The sequence below is a fragment of the Balaenoptera borealis genome (genome assembly GCF_965194805.1).
Source record: "Balaenoptera borealis genome assembly, chromosome: 12".
Taxonomy (NCBI): Eukaryota; Metazoa; Chordata; class Mammalia; order Artiodactyla; family Balaenopteridae; genus Balaenoptera; species Balaenoptera borealis.
In genome coordinates, this window is record NC_138869.1 from 76,857,734 (window position 1) to 76,875,122 (window position 17,389).

General features: G+C 41.7%; 1 protein-coding gene across 7 annotated transcripts in view; it reads left to right on the forward strand.

Annotated features, from left to right (window-relative positions):
* Positions 1-17,389, forward strand: part of BICRAL (BICRA like chromatin remodeling complex associated protein) — a 105,889-nt gene that overhangs the window by 78,958 nt on the left and 9,542 nt on the right. For all 7 annotated transcript variants that reach the window (XM_082345962.1, XM_082345958.1, XM_082345959.1 and 4 more), the window contains 4 exons: positions 13,425-13,530; positions 14,375-14,475; positions 15,534-15,595; positions 16,870-17,015. In XM_082345962.1, the coding sequence (XP_082202088.1) occupies positions 13,425-13,530; positions 14,375-14,475; positions 15,534-15,595; positions 16,870-17,015 (415 nt within the window). The remainder of the gene's footprint in view (positions 1-13,424; positions 13,531-14,374; positions 14,476-15,533; positions 15,596-16,869; positions 17,016-17,389) is intronic.

Genomic DNA, 17,389 nt, shown 5'->3' on the forward strand with positions numbered 1-17,389 from the left:
ATTTTCCCTGCCTTTCTTCTCCACATTTAGAAGAATTCAAAAACTTCTCTCTACCATGTATATCAATATTTTTAAAACTGTATACCTTTGACTTAGTAATTCCACCTAGAATCCTAAGGAAACAAAGATTATTTATGATCAAGGCTGTCCATTGTATTACTTTTGGTGTCAAAGGTGTGTGTGTGTCTTTGTGTTTTGAAATAATGTCAGGCTTATAGAAAAGTTAAAGTTTCAAGACTAGTGTAAAGAATTCTCATATACCCTTCCCCAAGATTCCCCAGATGTTAACTTTTTACCCCATTTGTTTTATCCTTCTCTCTCTCTTTCACACACACACACATACACACACACACACATAGTTTTGAGAGTAAATTGCAGGCATGATGCCTCTTGACTCCTACATACTTCAGACTTCAGTGTGTATCTCTTAAGAACAGGGACATTCCACTACATAACCACAGTACAGTCATCAAAACCAAGAAAAACAGCATTATTACAATATTATCATCTAATCTACAGACCTTATTCTGATTTAGTCCATTTTCCCAATAATGTCCCTTACAGCAAGAGAGAATACATTATATTTTGTTTTGTTTTTATGGTCTAGGATCCAACCCAGGATCACTGCCTAATTCTGTTGTCATGTCTTTAAATCAGAAACAGGTTTTTTCTTTCTTTCTTTCTTTTTTTTAATTTTTGGCCACACCGCGCGGCATGCAGGATCTTATTTCCTCAACCAGGGATTGAACCCGCGCCCCCTGCGGTGGAAGCGTGGAGTCTTAACCACTGGACCGCCAGGGAAGTCCTGGAAACAGTTTCTTCATCTTGCTGTCTTTCATGACCTTGATTTTTTTAAATTAATTAATTAATTTATTTATTTATTTATTTTTGGCTGTGTTGGGTCTTCGTTGCTGCGCGCGGGCTTTCTCTAGTTGCGGCAAGTGGGGGGCTACTCTTCGTTGCGGTGCACAGGCTTCTCATTACGGTGGCTTCTCTTGCTGTGGAGCACGGGCTCTAGGCGTGTGGGCTTCAGTAGTTGTGGCACGTGGGCTCAGTAGTTGTGGCTCTCGGGCTCTAGAGCACAGGCTCAGTAGTTGTGGCGCACGGGCTTAGTTGCTCTGCGGCATGTGGGATCTTCCCGGACCAGGGCTCGAACCCGTGACCCCTGCCTTGGCAGGCGGATTCTTAACCACTGTGCCACCAGGGAAGCCCAACCTTGATTTTTTTGAAGAGTCAAACCAATTGTTTTGTAGAGTGTCCCTCAATTTGGGTTTCTCTGATGTTTCCTCATGATTAGATTCAGATTATACATTTTTGGTAGGATTGCCACAGAGGTGACGGATGTGTCCTCACGATGTGAACTTGTCGCATTCCTGGTGATGTTAACTTTGAACACTTGCTTAAGATGGTGTCTGCTTCATGTGGTGTCTGATGCATAGTTATTAAGTTTCTTTAGGGAGTTACATTGAGATTATGTCGATATCCAATTTCTTGTCAAACTTGAACACACTAGTTTAAGCTTTCATTGATAATTCCTGACTGAATCAGTTATTACTAAATCAGCTGTTACTGTGACAGTCACCAAATAGAGACTTTCTAATTCCATTGTTTATTCTACATTAATTGTTGGCATTATACTCTAAGGAAGAGTTTTTCTGTCTCCCCCTTTTACTTATGCCAATATGGACTCATAGATTCTTATTTTATTTAATGGGTTAAAAATTGTTACAATCATTTATTTTGATGCTCAAATTGATTTGATGCCATTGGGCACCCCTCCAAATTGGCTGCTGGTCCTTCTGACATGTTTCCATCGTGCTTTGAGCACTTCCTTTAATTTCTGGCAAAACATGATGTTCCACGTTCGTCTTTCACTTTCCCTGCCCCTGCCCTGGAATCAACCACTTAAGGGACCTTGTTCCTTCTAGTGGAGAACCATATTTAGAAGCCAAGATCTGAGCACTACATATTCATTGCTACTGAGGTTGTCTCAGCTGGGACTTATATGTATTTACACATACACAACATCTATAACTGTCTGTCTATCTATATTAAAAACCATGAGTTCATACTGATACTTTCAATTCTAATCCAGTACCACCAGGTTCATTATTCAAGTCTCCTTTTCCATATTTGTAGCTCTCTTTTCTAACAGTGAGAAAGCCTGCCCCACAATATATTTGCTTATTTGCCCAATCCTACAAAACAAAGAAAATAGTTTTAGAATTGCTAATTCATAGCACTGTGAAAAACAAACCTACTTCAGACTTCAGTATTGGTTTACATTCTGTCTTTAGCCTAAAGGTGTATAGTCGAAATACTGTGTTCAACACCTGAAAATACCACAACATTGTAAATCAACTATACTCCAATAAAAATTAAAAAAAAAAAAATACTGTGTTCAAAAGTTACTAGAGTTAGTACTTTTTTTTTCCTCCCTTGGTATGGTTATGCTATTCTTTTGAACTATACTTTTGCTTGTTTCTGTTTGTGTTTCATTTTAGAATTATTCTCCCACTACCCTTGTTGATTTTATCTATTTGGTTTCTTTTGAATGAGTGAGCCGTTAGCATGGTCCCAAAGGTCAGGGCTGTGCAGAACGTGTGCCGGGCGGTCTCCCTCCTCGCTGGCCTTTCTCCCTGCTCCCACCCCTCCCTCCATCCTTCCTGCCAGTTCTCACCCATCCCCTATTTTCAGCAATCTCATTAGTTTCTCCTTTATTTATCCTCTGTTTTTTTTCACACAGATAAGCAGATACATGTATATTTTCTTATTTCCTTACATGTATATTTTGTTATTTCCCCTCCTTTCTTACTCAAATATCGCATACTATAGATAGATATTCTTCTATACTTTGGTTGCAAAAAAGTTTTCTAAACCCAATATAATAATTCTCCAATAGTAGGAGGATTATTGGACATAATGAAGTATTATGTAGCCATTTTAAATGTTCTTGAAAAATAATTAAAGATTTGGGGGAAGGCTTACAAAGTCATTTTAAGTGTACATTTAAATGTGAAATATTTAAAATGTACATTTAACTGTAAAATATTTAATAAGCAATTTGTTTTCTCTTTTAGAAAAATGATGAAAGACAATATGGTAAACTAGAAAATAGAAAACCCTCTTGCTTACAAAACATCCAGAAACTTGATTAGGAGAAAATGCACTGCTCCCTTAACAGCAGTTCTCTGGGTGGTGGAATTACAGATACTCTTGTTTTCTTCTAGTTTTAAAAACTTACCCCACATAGAGGAGGTGATACCTGGACAGCATTTATCAACATATTGATGCATTTTTCAAAAATAAGTAAAACATGCTATTGGTAATCATTAGAAACAGTTCCAAAATAGTTTAGAATGAAAAGTAAGTCTTCCTCTTCCAGAGGCCGCCACTGTTTCTAGGTTCTTTCTCTTCCCCCAGATATGTCCTCTGCGTATACACACAAACGTCACATATATACTTATCTCTGCAACACACCATACCTGTTTTTACTTAATAATAGAACTTGAGGATTACTTTATATCTATATATATTGATCTGCTTTATGTTTATTATAATCAATTATACATAATCAGCCACAGCATGGTCATTTCCTTTCTTTTTCTTTTTTTTTTTTTTCAATAATGCTTCAGTGAGGGGAAAAAAAAAATCTGTCTTTCTGACTCCCCAAAGTTTCAACTATCCAAAGGTAACAAGAAGCCTATACCGGCAGCTCCAAAGTAATTTTTGTGACTTTTAATGCCAAAGAGTATTGGGAACTAGATCAGTTGCATTATGTCCCGTGTGTTCTGCTGCAGGTTTTCCAGAGCAATTAAAGCATCAGGTATTTTGGAGTAGGGAAGACACAACCTTGGAGGCAACACAAGTTGGAAAAATAGTGTTGAGGTGTCATCTAACATTTAAACTCCTAGGACATCCAGAGACATTTACAGTGACTCTTTTACTTTATAATTTCTGTATAAATTACTTTATAGAACATTGTAATGAACAAAAATACCATTATCAGGGGCCTTCAGTGTTTATCTATTTGGAGAAATTTAATATGTCAAGTTTTGATACTATAAAGCATTAATATTAGAGAACAATGAGTTTTAAATATAAACTTTATTTTTGGTATAGATAATACACTTATTTGGTTCAGAATTCAAAAGGTACAGAAAGGTGTATACTACAGTGAAAAATTTCCTTTCTCCTGTTGCCCAGGCACGCAGTTGCCTGCAGCTTCTTGAAGAGTGAACTTAAGTCCCCGCCCCACATTTTCCATTATGAAAACTTTCAGAACCACAGAAAAGTTGGAAGAGCACCGTGAACCTATTCACCTAGATTCACCAGTTGTTTATGTTTTGCAACATTTGCTCTGTGTGTGTCTCTGTGTGTCTCTCTCTCTCTCTACACACACACACACACACACACACACACACACACACACACTCTTTTCTCTGAACCTTTTGAAAGTAAGTTGCAAATGGTATGACCCTTGACCCCTAAATTCTTCAGCAGGTATTTCCCAAGAACAAAGACCTTCTTCAACACAATCTCAGCATTACTATCACCCCCAAGAAATTTAACATTAACATAATAACATTATATCAAATTTCTTCCAGTTGACCCAGTAATGTCCTTTATGACAATGCCTCACTCTAGAAAGCAGAGAACACTGATTTCATTTATTGTCACATCTCTTTAGGCTACAGCAGCCTGGATCAGTTGTCTCGTAGGGTGGCCCTCAGTGTGTCGTCTGATTGTTTCCTCATGATTAGATTCTGGCTGAATGGTTGGCACATAATGTTGATTTTTCCCATTATGGGTGATTCTGATGTGATCACTTGGTTACGGTGGCCCCCTGCCAGGTTTCTCCTTGAGGTATTCAAAGGTATCTTGTTCCCATATAAGGAAGACATGATCTCTAGGATGGTGCTTTGGGACCACGTGACCCTCCTGTTTCCCGGCCTCTCACCCAGTGATTTGACTCCATTGGTATATATTGCATTAGTGGTTGCAAAATGATTTTCTAGTTATATTATCCTATCTACTGTTATTGACTGGGATTTTTCCATAAAAAAGAGCTTTTTCTTCTCACATTGTGTGTGTGTGTAACACTATGAAATCATAGGGTTTTTTTGCATTAATTTAAAAACTTTATTACAGGGAATTTTAAACATGAACAAAAGTAGACAAGTTAGTGTAATGAGCCCCCATGCTCAATCAGCTCCAGTGCTTACCAGCTCATGGCTATTCCCATTTCATCCATACCCCACTCAGTCTCCCCTGCCCAGTATTACTCTGCAACTAAACCAGACATATAAGTTCATCTGTAATTTTTTAGTGTATATCTCCAAAAGGCCATGTATTCTCTTTAAAGTTAACGTTGCAATTTATTGCTTTCATTATTCTTTTTGATGCTTATATTGTCCCAAGTTTGGTCAGTGGAGGGCTACTTAAGCTGACTTATACACTTCTGACACATCCCCACCTCCTTTTTTTTTTTTTTTTTTAACATCTTTATTGGAGTATAATTGCTTTACCCCACCTCCTTTGAGCACTTTGAAGCACAAGATATTGTAGGCATGTCTTGTGATTACCTTGCCACAGACCTAGAATCAGCCATTTCTCTAAGGAGCCCTGTGAATTTAAATCTCTTAATGCAGAGAGTCAGTTACAGGATTTAAACTTTCTTTTAAATGGATTAATATTTCAAAAGTTAGTGATAAAGAAGGCAGTTTGCAAGAGTTTAGCCTATCAAACAAAAGTAAACAAATTATTTTAAGTGCAAATCTCTTCAGATCACTAAAAGTTTTAGTAGATTTTAAATTCCTTGAGAGCAGCACCTACCAGGTGCTCTGCGGCGCTTTGCAGTGTGAGATTTCCAAAGCGATTACCACTGAAGTCTCCAGCCTGCCCTGCCCCTCCCTAATTCCTTTCCCCATCCAGCTCAGCCCGCCTACCTTACTGTGGAGCCACTGTATTTTCAGACGCCCAGACTTCATAATCTAGACGTTCTTGTTTTTTTCTCTTCCTCTGTACCTTTAATAAGTTACCAAATCCTACAAATTCTTCTTTGAATGTCTTATATCCATTCTTCCCGATAATAATGAAAATAATGATCATATTATTAACAACTGGTACATGCAGGGGCTAGCTGTATTATTTCTAATCCTTACCTTGGGGCTACAAGTAGCATTACTGTTCCCATTTCACAGTCAAGGAGATGGAGGTTCAGAGCATGGGCAAATTGCTGTAAAGGCAGACTTCACCAACTAGCTGTCTCTACCACACTGCTTCCCATTTCTCTCTTTTCTACATCTATACCCTGAGCTAGACTTTAAGAGGGACAGCAGTATAATGGGGAAAACAAGAGTTGGAACAGGAGTCAGAGCTCACTTGCAGGTCCTCCTCTGCCAGTGACTGGTTTTGTGATCTAAGTTCATATCTTACATTCTGAGCCCTAGTTTTCTCTTGAAAATGAGGAACCCTAGCAATGCAATAGAACCATCTGGGGAGCTTTGTAAAAATACGGATGCTTGGGCCTCACCTTCATAAATTTTGATTTAAATCGTCTAGATTAAAGGTTCTAGGCAGCAGCATTTTTCAAAAGCTCCCCAAGTGATTCTAAAGTGCAAACAAGGAAGAATGGACCACTGGGTAGATGTTTTCCAAGACCCATTTGTACTGTAATTAGACAGCTGTAACAGTTGTCTGGGTGATTAATCTGCCTTTAGACTCTCCCTAAAGTCTGGCTTCCACCACATTTATCTTCCTAAAACATTTGCTTGGTGACCTGAACCAAATCATCTGGGAGCTTCCCATTGCACAGGAGAAAGTACCAACCCCCAGCCTGGCCGCTAAGGTTCTCAAGCTGAACTGCTCCAGGTTAGCCAGGCAGGACCCCTCATGGCTCCCTGAACAGGCCAGACTCATCATGAGCCTCAAGCCTTTGCTGATGGGTATTCGCTGAATGTCCTTTCCTATCTGGCCTAGATGCTTCTCCTCCCTCAGGGCACCCAAAGCCCCTAAAAGAATGAAGCCTTTTTCGGACCCTCCACTGATCTCCCCTCTGCACTTTTTATTTATACTGCCCACCAGGTACAATATTTCCTTCATTGATTCATTCATTCAACAGTGTATCAGTAGCTGCCGGGGCCAGCCCTGGGCCAAGTCCCAGGGATGCAACAGTCTTCTGCAGGGCAGGAGGCAGCAGATAAGCCGACAGCCACAAGACAGCATTCTAAGTGCTCTGGTGTGGAGGCAGCCCAGGGCACCAGGCTCCGAAAAGGAGCCTCTCACCAAGATGGGATGGTTTGAGCAGGTTTCCACGAAATAGTGGTTTCTGACTGAGCCCTACTATGGGAGAAGGAAGTTATCCAGCAAGAGAGGGTCTGAGTAAAGAATGTTCAGGCAGTGGAATCAGCAAGTGCAAAGCCTTGCAGAGAGAAGAGAACGTGGTTCTGCAGGGGAAGGAAAACAAGTTCAAGTGAGATGTGAAGATTTAGGTGGGAAAGGTAAGCGAGCCCTAAATGCTACAGGACCCTGATGCCGGGCTCAGGAGCCAGTGTCGTAACGTAAGCATGAAATAGTGCAGACCCACTTGAGCCTAGTGGCAGAAGAAATGGCAAGAAGTGAATGGATTTGAGGCAGGTTAGATAGAACTTCTGATTGATTGGCTATAGTGGAGGAATAAGGGTGACACAGAAGTTTCTGGCAGTGACACCCAGGTTCACCGAAATAGAGAACATGGGAAGAAATGGTTTGAAGGGAAGTTCTGAGTTCAATTTAGGTTGTTTGTCAAGGGTGAGGTACCTTTGGGACAACCAAGTTGTATGGGCAACAGCTACATGTGCTGAAGCAGAGAGTGAAATGTGAGCTGAAGTGGGATTGACCAGCATGTATATCGTGATGGAAGCGGTGGGAGTGGATGAAATGGATCAGGAAGAGTGTGTCAGTAGAGAGGAGGAGCAGCCAGGAGAGAGCCCCAAAACACCAAAACACTTAGGGGATGGACACAGAAAGAGGGGTCCGCAGGTAAGACTCAGAATATTCCAGAGAGGAGGCATAAAACCCATAAGGCTCAGCATTTTGGAAGCTAAGAAAGGAAAATGAGGCAGGCGGGAGGGATGGTGTGCACAGAGTGGAGTGTTGCTGGGAAGTGGGTGGAAGTCAGGATGGGAATGTTTCTGACACATGTAGCAACAAGGAGGCAGTTGTTGACTTTGGTAAGATTTGTTTCCATGGAGTGATATGTGCAGAAGCCAGACTGCAATAGATTAAGGGGAGTAGGGGGGTGTGGTGATAAGCACAGACAACTTCCAGAAAAATGACAGTAACTGACACTGCAGTAGTAGCTCCACGGATGTGTGGAGTCAGGGTGTGGTTTTTATAAGCTATGGGAAAGGCTTGAGCTCTTTTCCAAGCTCATGGGAAGGAGAAGGACATGAATTCCAGAACGTTGGTGGGATTCTTTGTATAAAAGCATTGGGGGATGCTTCTTCCACTGTAACAGAGAAGCGGGAAGGGATGAATGGGGTTGCAGGTGATGTCGTAGCTTTGGTGGTAGAAAGTTGAATGAATTCTCACCTGGCTTACAGGTTTGAAGGTAATGAAATAGACTTCAGTGGAAAATAAGCAAGGAGCTGGCCAGGGGAAAAAGAGGATTGCTGGTCATGCATGAGGGCCTGAGGTCGGACACCATAATATGGTACACTGTGTTTGGGTGGGCCTGGTTGTTTTCTGGATGGTGAACTTTCAGAGGGCAAAGACTGTGTGTGGTATCCTTCAGCTGCCTTCTCTGTGATTACCATGGTGCTGTGTATACAGTGAACACCCAAATGTCTTAGTCAAGGTACTTCGGGCTGCAACTGTCTAGAAACTCACCCTAACACATTTAGCAAAAAGGAGAGCGTCTCGTGTAGTGTAGCTTCTTTATAAGAGTCAAAACCAGGCTCTCTGCTCTTCCCTTGGCCTCTTCAAGATAGCATGGCCTCACCTCTCTCCTTCATGGTCCTCTCTCACTCTTCCAAGCATTTAACAGAAACTGGCAAAAACAAAACAAAAACAAAACAAACAAACAAAAAAACAAAAACAGACTGGCAAGTGCAGTGGTTTCCAAAACTTAGCAATGCATCAGAATTAACTAGAGAGCTTTTTTAATTTATAGATTCCTAAGCCCCACATTGGATTTCTGAATCGATCTTTGTGGATGGAACCCAGAAACTTTGTCTTTCAGATGCTCCCCCACGTGATCTTGATGCAGTTAGGCTATAAACCTGCATTTGAGAACCGCGGCCCTTAGGTATCCCTCCCCCTCCCCCAATTCTCAGTTCCAAGGAGAGAGAGTCTGATTGGCCCACCCGTGGTTCAGTCATCCTTGACCAGAGGAGCCAGTTGTGGGCAACATGAGGAAGTGGCCACACGGGGCCTCTTTATGGAGCTCTATACGTATAGAGCTGATGATCTATATGGAGCCTTTGTTCAACTTAGGAAAAAGTGCCCCTCTCAGCCAAAATAGTAAAAAGCACCCCTCTGGGTAGAGAAGCTGCTCACTGGCAGGCTTGGCACTTTTCCATGGGAAGAAAAGGTGCTCGTTCCCTGGATTCTAGCTCTTAATGCCCTCTAGCAGGTAACAGACCTTTGTGTGTCCAACTGTGCTGGCTCCAACCCATTTCTATGGCAATGGGGCAATTCCCAGAGGAGACTGTGGGCTGGGAAGATCACAGATGGCCTCCCTCACTCAGCAAATGCCTGTCGGTTGATGAATATCATCTTGCTAGTTTGTCGTTGGCTTCTTACAAAGTGTACCACAGAGGGGGATAGGGATATATTGAGTATTCTGATTCATTGGTGGATTTCTGTATATTCACGTGGTATCAAGATAATGCAGGGTCTAAAGAGTTAAAATTGTACATTGATATGAGCAGAGTTCTTGGAGCCAAGTTCTCAAGAAAATATCCTTAAATAGCTTCTCTATTTGTGAAGAAAATATATTTCAAGAGCAAGTCTTCTCTAAGAGGGACTTCCCTGGTGGCGCAGTGGATACGACTCCATGCTCCCAATGCAGGGGGCCCAGGTTCGATCCCTGGTCAGGGAACTAGATCCCACATGCATGCCGCAACCAAGAGTTCAAATGCCGCAACTAAGAAGCCTGCCTGCCTCAACTAAGACTCGGCGCAATAAATAAATAAAAATTTTAAAAAGTCTTCTCTAAGAGTTCAGAAAAAAAAAACCCTGAATGATATATTTTATTTCTGGAAAAGATTGTCATTTCGGGGGCAACCGAAATTTGGGGGGAATGAGAGAAAGTTGCTGGCTCCTGGGCAGGGGCATTGGATTAGGAAGAAGTACAGACCCCTATGACTTAATGCTGCAGTGGAATTCACTCACTTATTTTCATTTAACAATGATTTACTGTGTGCTCACTATGGTGTCAGGCCCTCTTCTGGTGCTGGGGATACAGCAGTGAACCAGACACACAAAAGTCCTGCCCTGAAATCAGGGGACTGGGAGTGACCAGTGACCAGCTAACATCTGGGAACAGAGGAGATCCCTCGGGCAGCAGAGCTTTCCAAACATACAGACCTAGTGAATGGAGGAGATTCCGGTGGGGACACCAAACCAAGTTCCCAGTGGATTACAATTCTACCACCACCCTGGCCCTACCCGCCCCGCCCAACCTCTGTGTTACCCTCACAGCATAAGAGGTGGGGAGATCATTCCAGTCCCAAGGGGAGGGACACAGTGAGGGGTACTGGCAGTAGCTGAAAGATGAAAATGCACTGATGCCAGTGTTCATCCCCCACATGGGTGGGCAAGGGGACTGTAAAACACTTACACCAAAACCTGCTCAGGACTTCCCTGGTGGCGCAGTGGTTAAGAATCCGCCTGCCAACGCAGGGGACACGGGTTCGAGCCCTGGTCCGGGAAGATCCCACATGCCTCGGAGCAACTAAGCGTGTGCACCACAACTACTGAGCCTGCACTCTAGAGCCCACGAGCCACAACTACTGAGCCCACGTGCCACAACTACTGAAGCCCACACGCCTAGAGCCCGTGCTTCGCAACAAGAGAAGCCACCACGATGAGAAGCCCGCACACCACAATAGAGTAGCCCCCGCTCGCTGCACCTAGAGAAAGACCACCTTGCAGCCAAAAAAAACAAAAAACAAAAAACCTGTTCAAACAAGAGGTGTCAAAAAAAAAAAAAAAAGGTGTCCCTACAGTTAGTAACCTTGTTTTCAGACACAACAGTACTTTATACCCTTAAATGATGGCAATTTTTCAAGCTTTGACGTTAGATTAGATTATTCAGAGTATTTTTTTTTTCCTCTTTACTCTTATGTATTATGAAAAAACACATAGAAAAATACAGAAAACATAAATGTACAGTTAACAAATAATTATAAAGCAAATACCCATGCATGTAACCACTCAAGAAATAGATTATCAGTACCCCAGAAAGTACCCCCTTCATGTACCTTCCTAACCTAGCCCCTCTCCTGACTTTTATGGTGATTTCTTCCTTGCTGTTCTTATAGTTTTACTACTTATGTATGCATGGATTTTGTTTTATTTGTCTGTTCAATAGCTAGGAATCATTCAAGGTGATATCTGATAAATAAGGTGGGAGATCAGGATGGGTAATGACATTTATTTATTTAAAAAAAAAACAAAAAAAACTTGTGTGCTCTTAAGCAATTAGGATGATATTCTTCTGTTTCATGTGAACTAGGCATATTGAAAGAAATTCCAAAAATGTTGTGTCCCGGCAACACTGCTATGAGGATTTTGGTCATTTGAACATATTCATTCTGGTTCATCTATTCATCTGTTGATCTCGTTATTTCAGAGTCCCATCTAGAATATAGCCTTGCCCTGTTAGACCACGTTTTTCCAACTTTTATCTGTTTGTTTTTTTATTCAAGGTGGCCCTTATTTTTATTTTTATTTATTTACTTTTTGGCTGCACTGAGCGGCTTGCAGGATCTCAGTTCCCCAACCAGAGATTGAACCCGGGCCATGGCAGTGAAAGCCCGGAATGCTAACCACTAGGTCAAGGTGGCCCTTAGTGTTCGTCCCTTGGAAATATTTGTGAGGAAGACCTGTGCTCACTGTTCATCCCAGGCCTCCTCACAACATGGGTGTCCTTCTTGTGAAGAGCTTCCCTACAGTAGGAAAGTGTGGGGTTATGTTCTAGGGCAAATGCTGTGAAGACTGGGAGGTTTTCCCCCATGGTGTTCTCACTAAGAGATGCAGGTCCGACCTTCCCTGCTAATGGAAGGATGAGCAAAGTGACTGTTTCCAACTTTGTAATGACCTCCTCCAGTCTTTCTTGGATGATGTCAAATCCATCTCCATTTCTGTATTAGAAAAAAAGGACCAAATAGATAATTAATTGTTTAGAATAATTCATTGTTTAGAACAGAAATATTAACATGAGTTTAGTTGGCCAATGGCCAAGTATTGCCAAGGTCTGTGTGAGTGGCCACATGTGAATGGTTGTTGGGAACATTTTGCTTAGGCCAAGGTCACAGGTCATCACGCATGGAGATGGTTAGACTAAACTCTAAATCATCTGCTGGTATACAAAATATAAAACTAAAGGAAAAAGTGAAAACTTACTGCACTGTGAAGTAGTAATGACATTAAGGATTAAAATTTGGGAGTAGTTTAGAAACGCTTTATCATCTTACTTTAAATGCATTATAGAGATAACAGATTTTTTTAGAGCTAAAAGGAATTTGTTAGTCCTTAAACGTCATCCAGTTCATCTTCCTTATTTATAGAAAAGAAGCACACAACAGTTTAAACATTAGATTAATTTTTCTAATAATATTTTGCTCAGACTAATATTCAGTTGAATTTACATTTCCCAATTACATGCCACCTGAGGTTATCATGACACGAACTAGAGACATCCCAGACGGCAGGGGTGAGATGTCCTTTAGATCATCCACACAGTGGACAGCGAACGTTGACAGTAGATGTGGGGTTGGTGCTTGGCCCTGACTGGGTGCTCAGTGTCCCTGCAGACCCCACACAGGAACTGATACTCAGGGTCATAATCCTTGCAGGCGTGACATCGCATTACTGATAGAAACTGTTGGGGGTAGAGACTGCGTTTCAGGCTCAGCTTTGCATCTGAGCACCATGAACACAGGAGTTCCAGGAGCGAGAAAGCAGCTGCTATCAATCAGCTCAGCTGGGATCAATCATCCCTCCTGAATGGCATCAGCAGGCTTGTAGACTTTAAAGGGTACTCTTGGCAGTTCTCCCAATGTGATAGGAGAATAATGTTTTTAAACTTTTGTTTTGTAAGCTAAACCGAAGGTGATGTGGGAGACTCATTAACAGACTTGGTTGGCCCTTTAAGTGATCTATTAAAGCTTTTATCATGAAATTAATTTTTCCATCTTGGCAATGTTTTTTCACAGGCTCAGAAAAAAAGTTTGAATCAGACTTCCCCCATTTCTGCTTCCAAGACTGCAGATGGCCTGAGGCAAGCGCCCATCCCAGGCCTCTTGAGCACCGCACTGCCAGGTCAGGATCCTCTGTTGTGAGCTCTCCTTAGTCCGTCCCCGTCCTCCTAGCACCCAGGGAACACTCTTCATGCATCCCTCATCCTGCATCTCTTCCACTCAGCCTCACCTCCGCTCTGATCCTTCCTTCTTTCCGTATCCTTTCCACCCAAATAATGTACCATGTTGCATCTGTAGTATCTTATATACTAATGAGGAAAAGAAAAGCACTTCTATTTAAATTACAACACATTAAATTATGTGAAAAAAATGTGCTGCTTAGAAACAATGAAACCTAGTATTATATGGCACATGCGACTTTGTAACTATCCTGTATTTGTATATTTAGAATCTCCCCCCCAACTCCCCCTGACCCAGACAAAAACAAAAAATTTCGTGGGCCATGTCTTCCATTTCTTCTAAAGCTTTGAACACCCGCACTGCTCAATAAGTACTAGAAAAGATGACAGCATGAACACTCCTAGCCAGTCCCCTATTTGGGCCTCCCTTTCTTAAGTTGTGAGTATTTGGGGGTTCGGTAGTACTGACAGATCACTGGCTTGAGGCCTATTCCTTAGACCTTAGATAATTTGAAACTGTAGCATTGACAGCTTTTATTTATTACCATTTATTTATGTGTTTATTTCTATTTATTACCTAAATAAGCTTTAATAATCCTTACCTCTGTCTTTAGAGCTTTGGTAGATAAATGTACTTCCTGCTCTCCTTCCTCACAGCCAGCACCCATGATAAACAAATCCCTTTCAGAATGTTCAGTAATCTGTGTACATTGGACTCTAGGGGTTACACAGTGGGCCTGATTTACTGTTTCTGTTGAACGTTGTCTCATGTGTTCATTCTAATAGGACAGGATTCTGGAAGCAAAGTTATACCAGTGCCCTTAGGAACCACACAACCACAGCAGGAAAAAGTCGTTGGATCATCTCCTGGCCAGCCAGCTGTGCAGGTAGAAAACAGTTTGCACAGCTTCTTCTCAATGTTCAGCATGATTGACAGAAAATGTGGTCACATCACCTTCTGCTTGCTAGTGGCTGTCTGGCATCATCTGCACAGTCAGCCTCGTCGCCCTGTGTGCCCACAGAAGTGCTCACTGAAGACCTTCCCCGAGAGCCATGCCTTGTAATGTTAATGTTTATAGGATGAATGTGTCTGTTCTATTTCTCACATATTTACAGTTCTTTCATTTCCTCATGAATTAATAGTATACCAGCAGCCAACACATCGTAGGCACTCAAAAAATGTAGTTTACTGTTGAATGATAATGATTATTATCCTATCAAAAGTGGATCTGTTCCTCTTATTTATACTAGAGATTTTTTTTTCCTGCAGGAGTATATGAAGTAGTCAGTCGCTATGGTCTTTTAACCGATACTGGTCTGAAAAGGAAGAAAAAAAATTCTGTTTTCAGTTTTCTAAGGCCTTAGTCTCTTCTCCATCAAACTTATAATAGCTTAATGAAATCTGTGGTAGTCTGGGCCTGCCTGGAATACTCAGTGAAGGATCTTGGTTCAGTTCTCAGGTTCTGATGTAAGGCGTATTTGTTCCTTACCGTGATCTAAGAAATGCCCTACTAGGTCACACGCCTGGACTGTATGTGACAGGAGCTCAGACGTGTTTGCTCCCTTATTTACCACTGAGAGGATGAATTAAGGACCGTCTACCGAATTTTCAGATGTTTATGGAGTTGTTACTTAAAATATATTTCTTCAAAAATATAATGAAGCTTTGTAGAGGGAGTTGGGAATTCTGGCTTTAAGGTACAAGCTAAGTCCTTCCAAGGAACTGATAGTACAGCTTTCTGTAATCTTGACACAGTGCAACTTTGCTACATGGGTCTATGGATTTCCTTGTTTCATTTTTCAACACTGGCAAATTACAGCATGCTTCGAGTCTGCTCTTGATAAGGATTTGAAAATATTGGAAACATAGTGACCTTTATGTATAACTGTATTTTGCTTATTTTTTCTACAAAAGGGAATAATAAGAGGTGTGTTTTGTCTTTAGGTGGATAGTCACTCGGGAGGACAAAAGAGGCCTGCTGCAAAACAGCTAACTAAAGGAGCTTTGTGAGTTACCTTCGGAAATGACCCATTTTGAACATTTTTCTAGGTTCCTAACCTTCAACAAATATACAACAACAGTCAGGTTATGATACTACATATTTTCTAAAGTATACTTTGGAAATCTTTCCCTATAGTTTATTTCTGTTAGGAGATATATATATATCTCAAATGTAGTTTGAGCCTACCGGTCACCCTTTTGTTCATAAGGAGAATAGTTCTTTGTCTTTTTAGCAACCACATACCCTTTGATTGGCCTAAGGGTCTCTGAGGAGAAGCAAGGTTTAATAAAGTCCTATGTCCAACCAAGCCACGCAGTTGGTGCTCACACTGCTGAAGTGAACTGCCTTTCTTTCAGTCCTTGTAGTGAGTTCCTTCTTGCCACAGGATCAGCTGACAAGACTGTTGCCTTGTGGGATCTGAGAAATCTGAAACTTAGGTTGCATTCCTTTGAATCACATAAGGATGAAATATTCCAGGTTCAGTGGTCGCCTTACAATGAGACTATTTTGGCTTCCAGTGGTACTGATCACAGACTGAATGTCTGGGATTTAAGTAAAATTGGAGAGGAACAATCCCTGGAAGATGCAGAAGATGGGCCATCAGAGTTGTTGTTTATTCATGGTGGTCACACTGCCAAGATATCTGATTTCTCCTCAAATCCCAGTGAACCTTGGGTGATTTGTTCTGTATCAGAAGACAATATCATGCAAGCTTGTCAAATGGCAGAGAACATTTATAATGTTGAAGACCCTGATGGGAGCGTGGATCCAGAAGGACAAGGATCCTAGAGAATGTCTGCACTTCTTGTGATTTTAGATTCCCCTTTTCTTCCTCTCAACACTGAGATTGATTTAACACTGGTTTTGAGACACAGACTTTGTTTGGTTATCCGTCTATAATAAGTTCTATCAATGATGTTATTAGTCCAAAAAATAAAAAATATAAACTACTATGTTCAGAACAGAAATACTACCATAAGCTTAGCTGGCCAATGGTCAGGCATTGCCAAGGTCTGTGTGAGCGCCCACACTTGAATGGCTGGTGGGAACACCATGCTTTTGAGGCCAGGGTCATAGTTTGAGTCCCCTGTGTTGATGGTTAGACTAAACTCTAAACCCACCGTGATGTATGAAGTATAAAACTGAGGGAAAAAAAGACCTGCTATACTATGGATAATAACATTCCTGTGTCTCTCATTGTCTTTGCATGCAAATAACCATCATGATTAGATTTCTTAACATGACTCGACACTGCCATTGGCAATTTCTCTTTAACAGCATTCTCCAGCAGTTACAGAGGGACCAAACCCACACGGTGACACCTGATAAAAGTCAGTTCCGATCACTCAGTGACGCAGTGCAAAGGCTGCTCTCCTACCATGTGTGCCAGGGCTCCATGCCCACGGAGGAAGACCTAAAGAAAGGTAAGCAGGCTGGACCCCCAGAGTGCCGCCTTGACACCAGACACCCTCCTAGGGACGCCCTCCTGGGGACTCACGCCACAGGAGAACCAGAGCCTCGTCACCCCCAGATGGTAGCCAGGTTACTGTTTTTCATTGCAGACCTACCTTCTTCCCAATTTACTTGATTTCCCAGTCCATGTTTAGGGTTGTGACTTATTCTTCTCAACATTCTGTGGAGGGATACCCAAATGTCCGAATATTTTATGGACACATTTGAGGGCAGTGAATCCAGAGCACTGTTTGGACTCTGGCTGCAGACAGGATGGCGCTGGACGAGGTGCTCTGCACGGTGATTCAGGCACAGTCCTTGCGTTTAGACAGAATGCATACATACC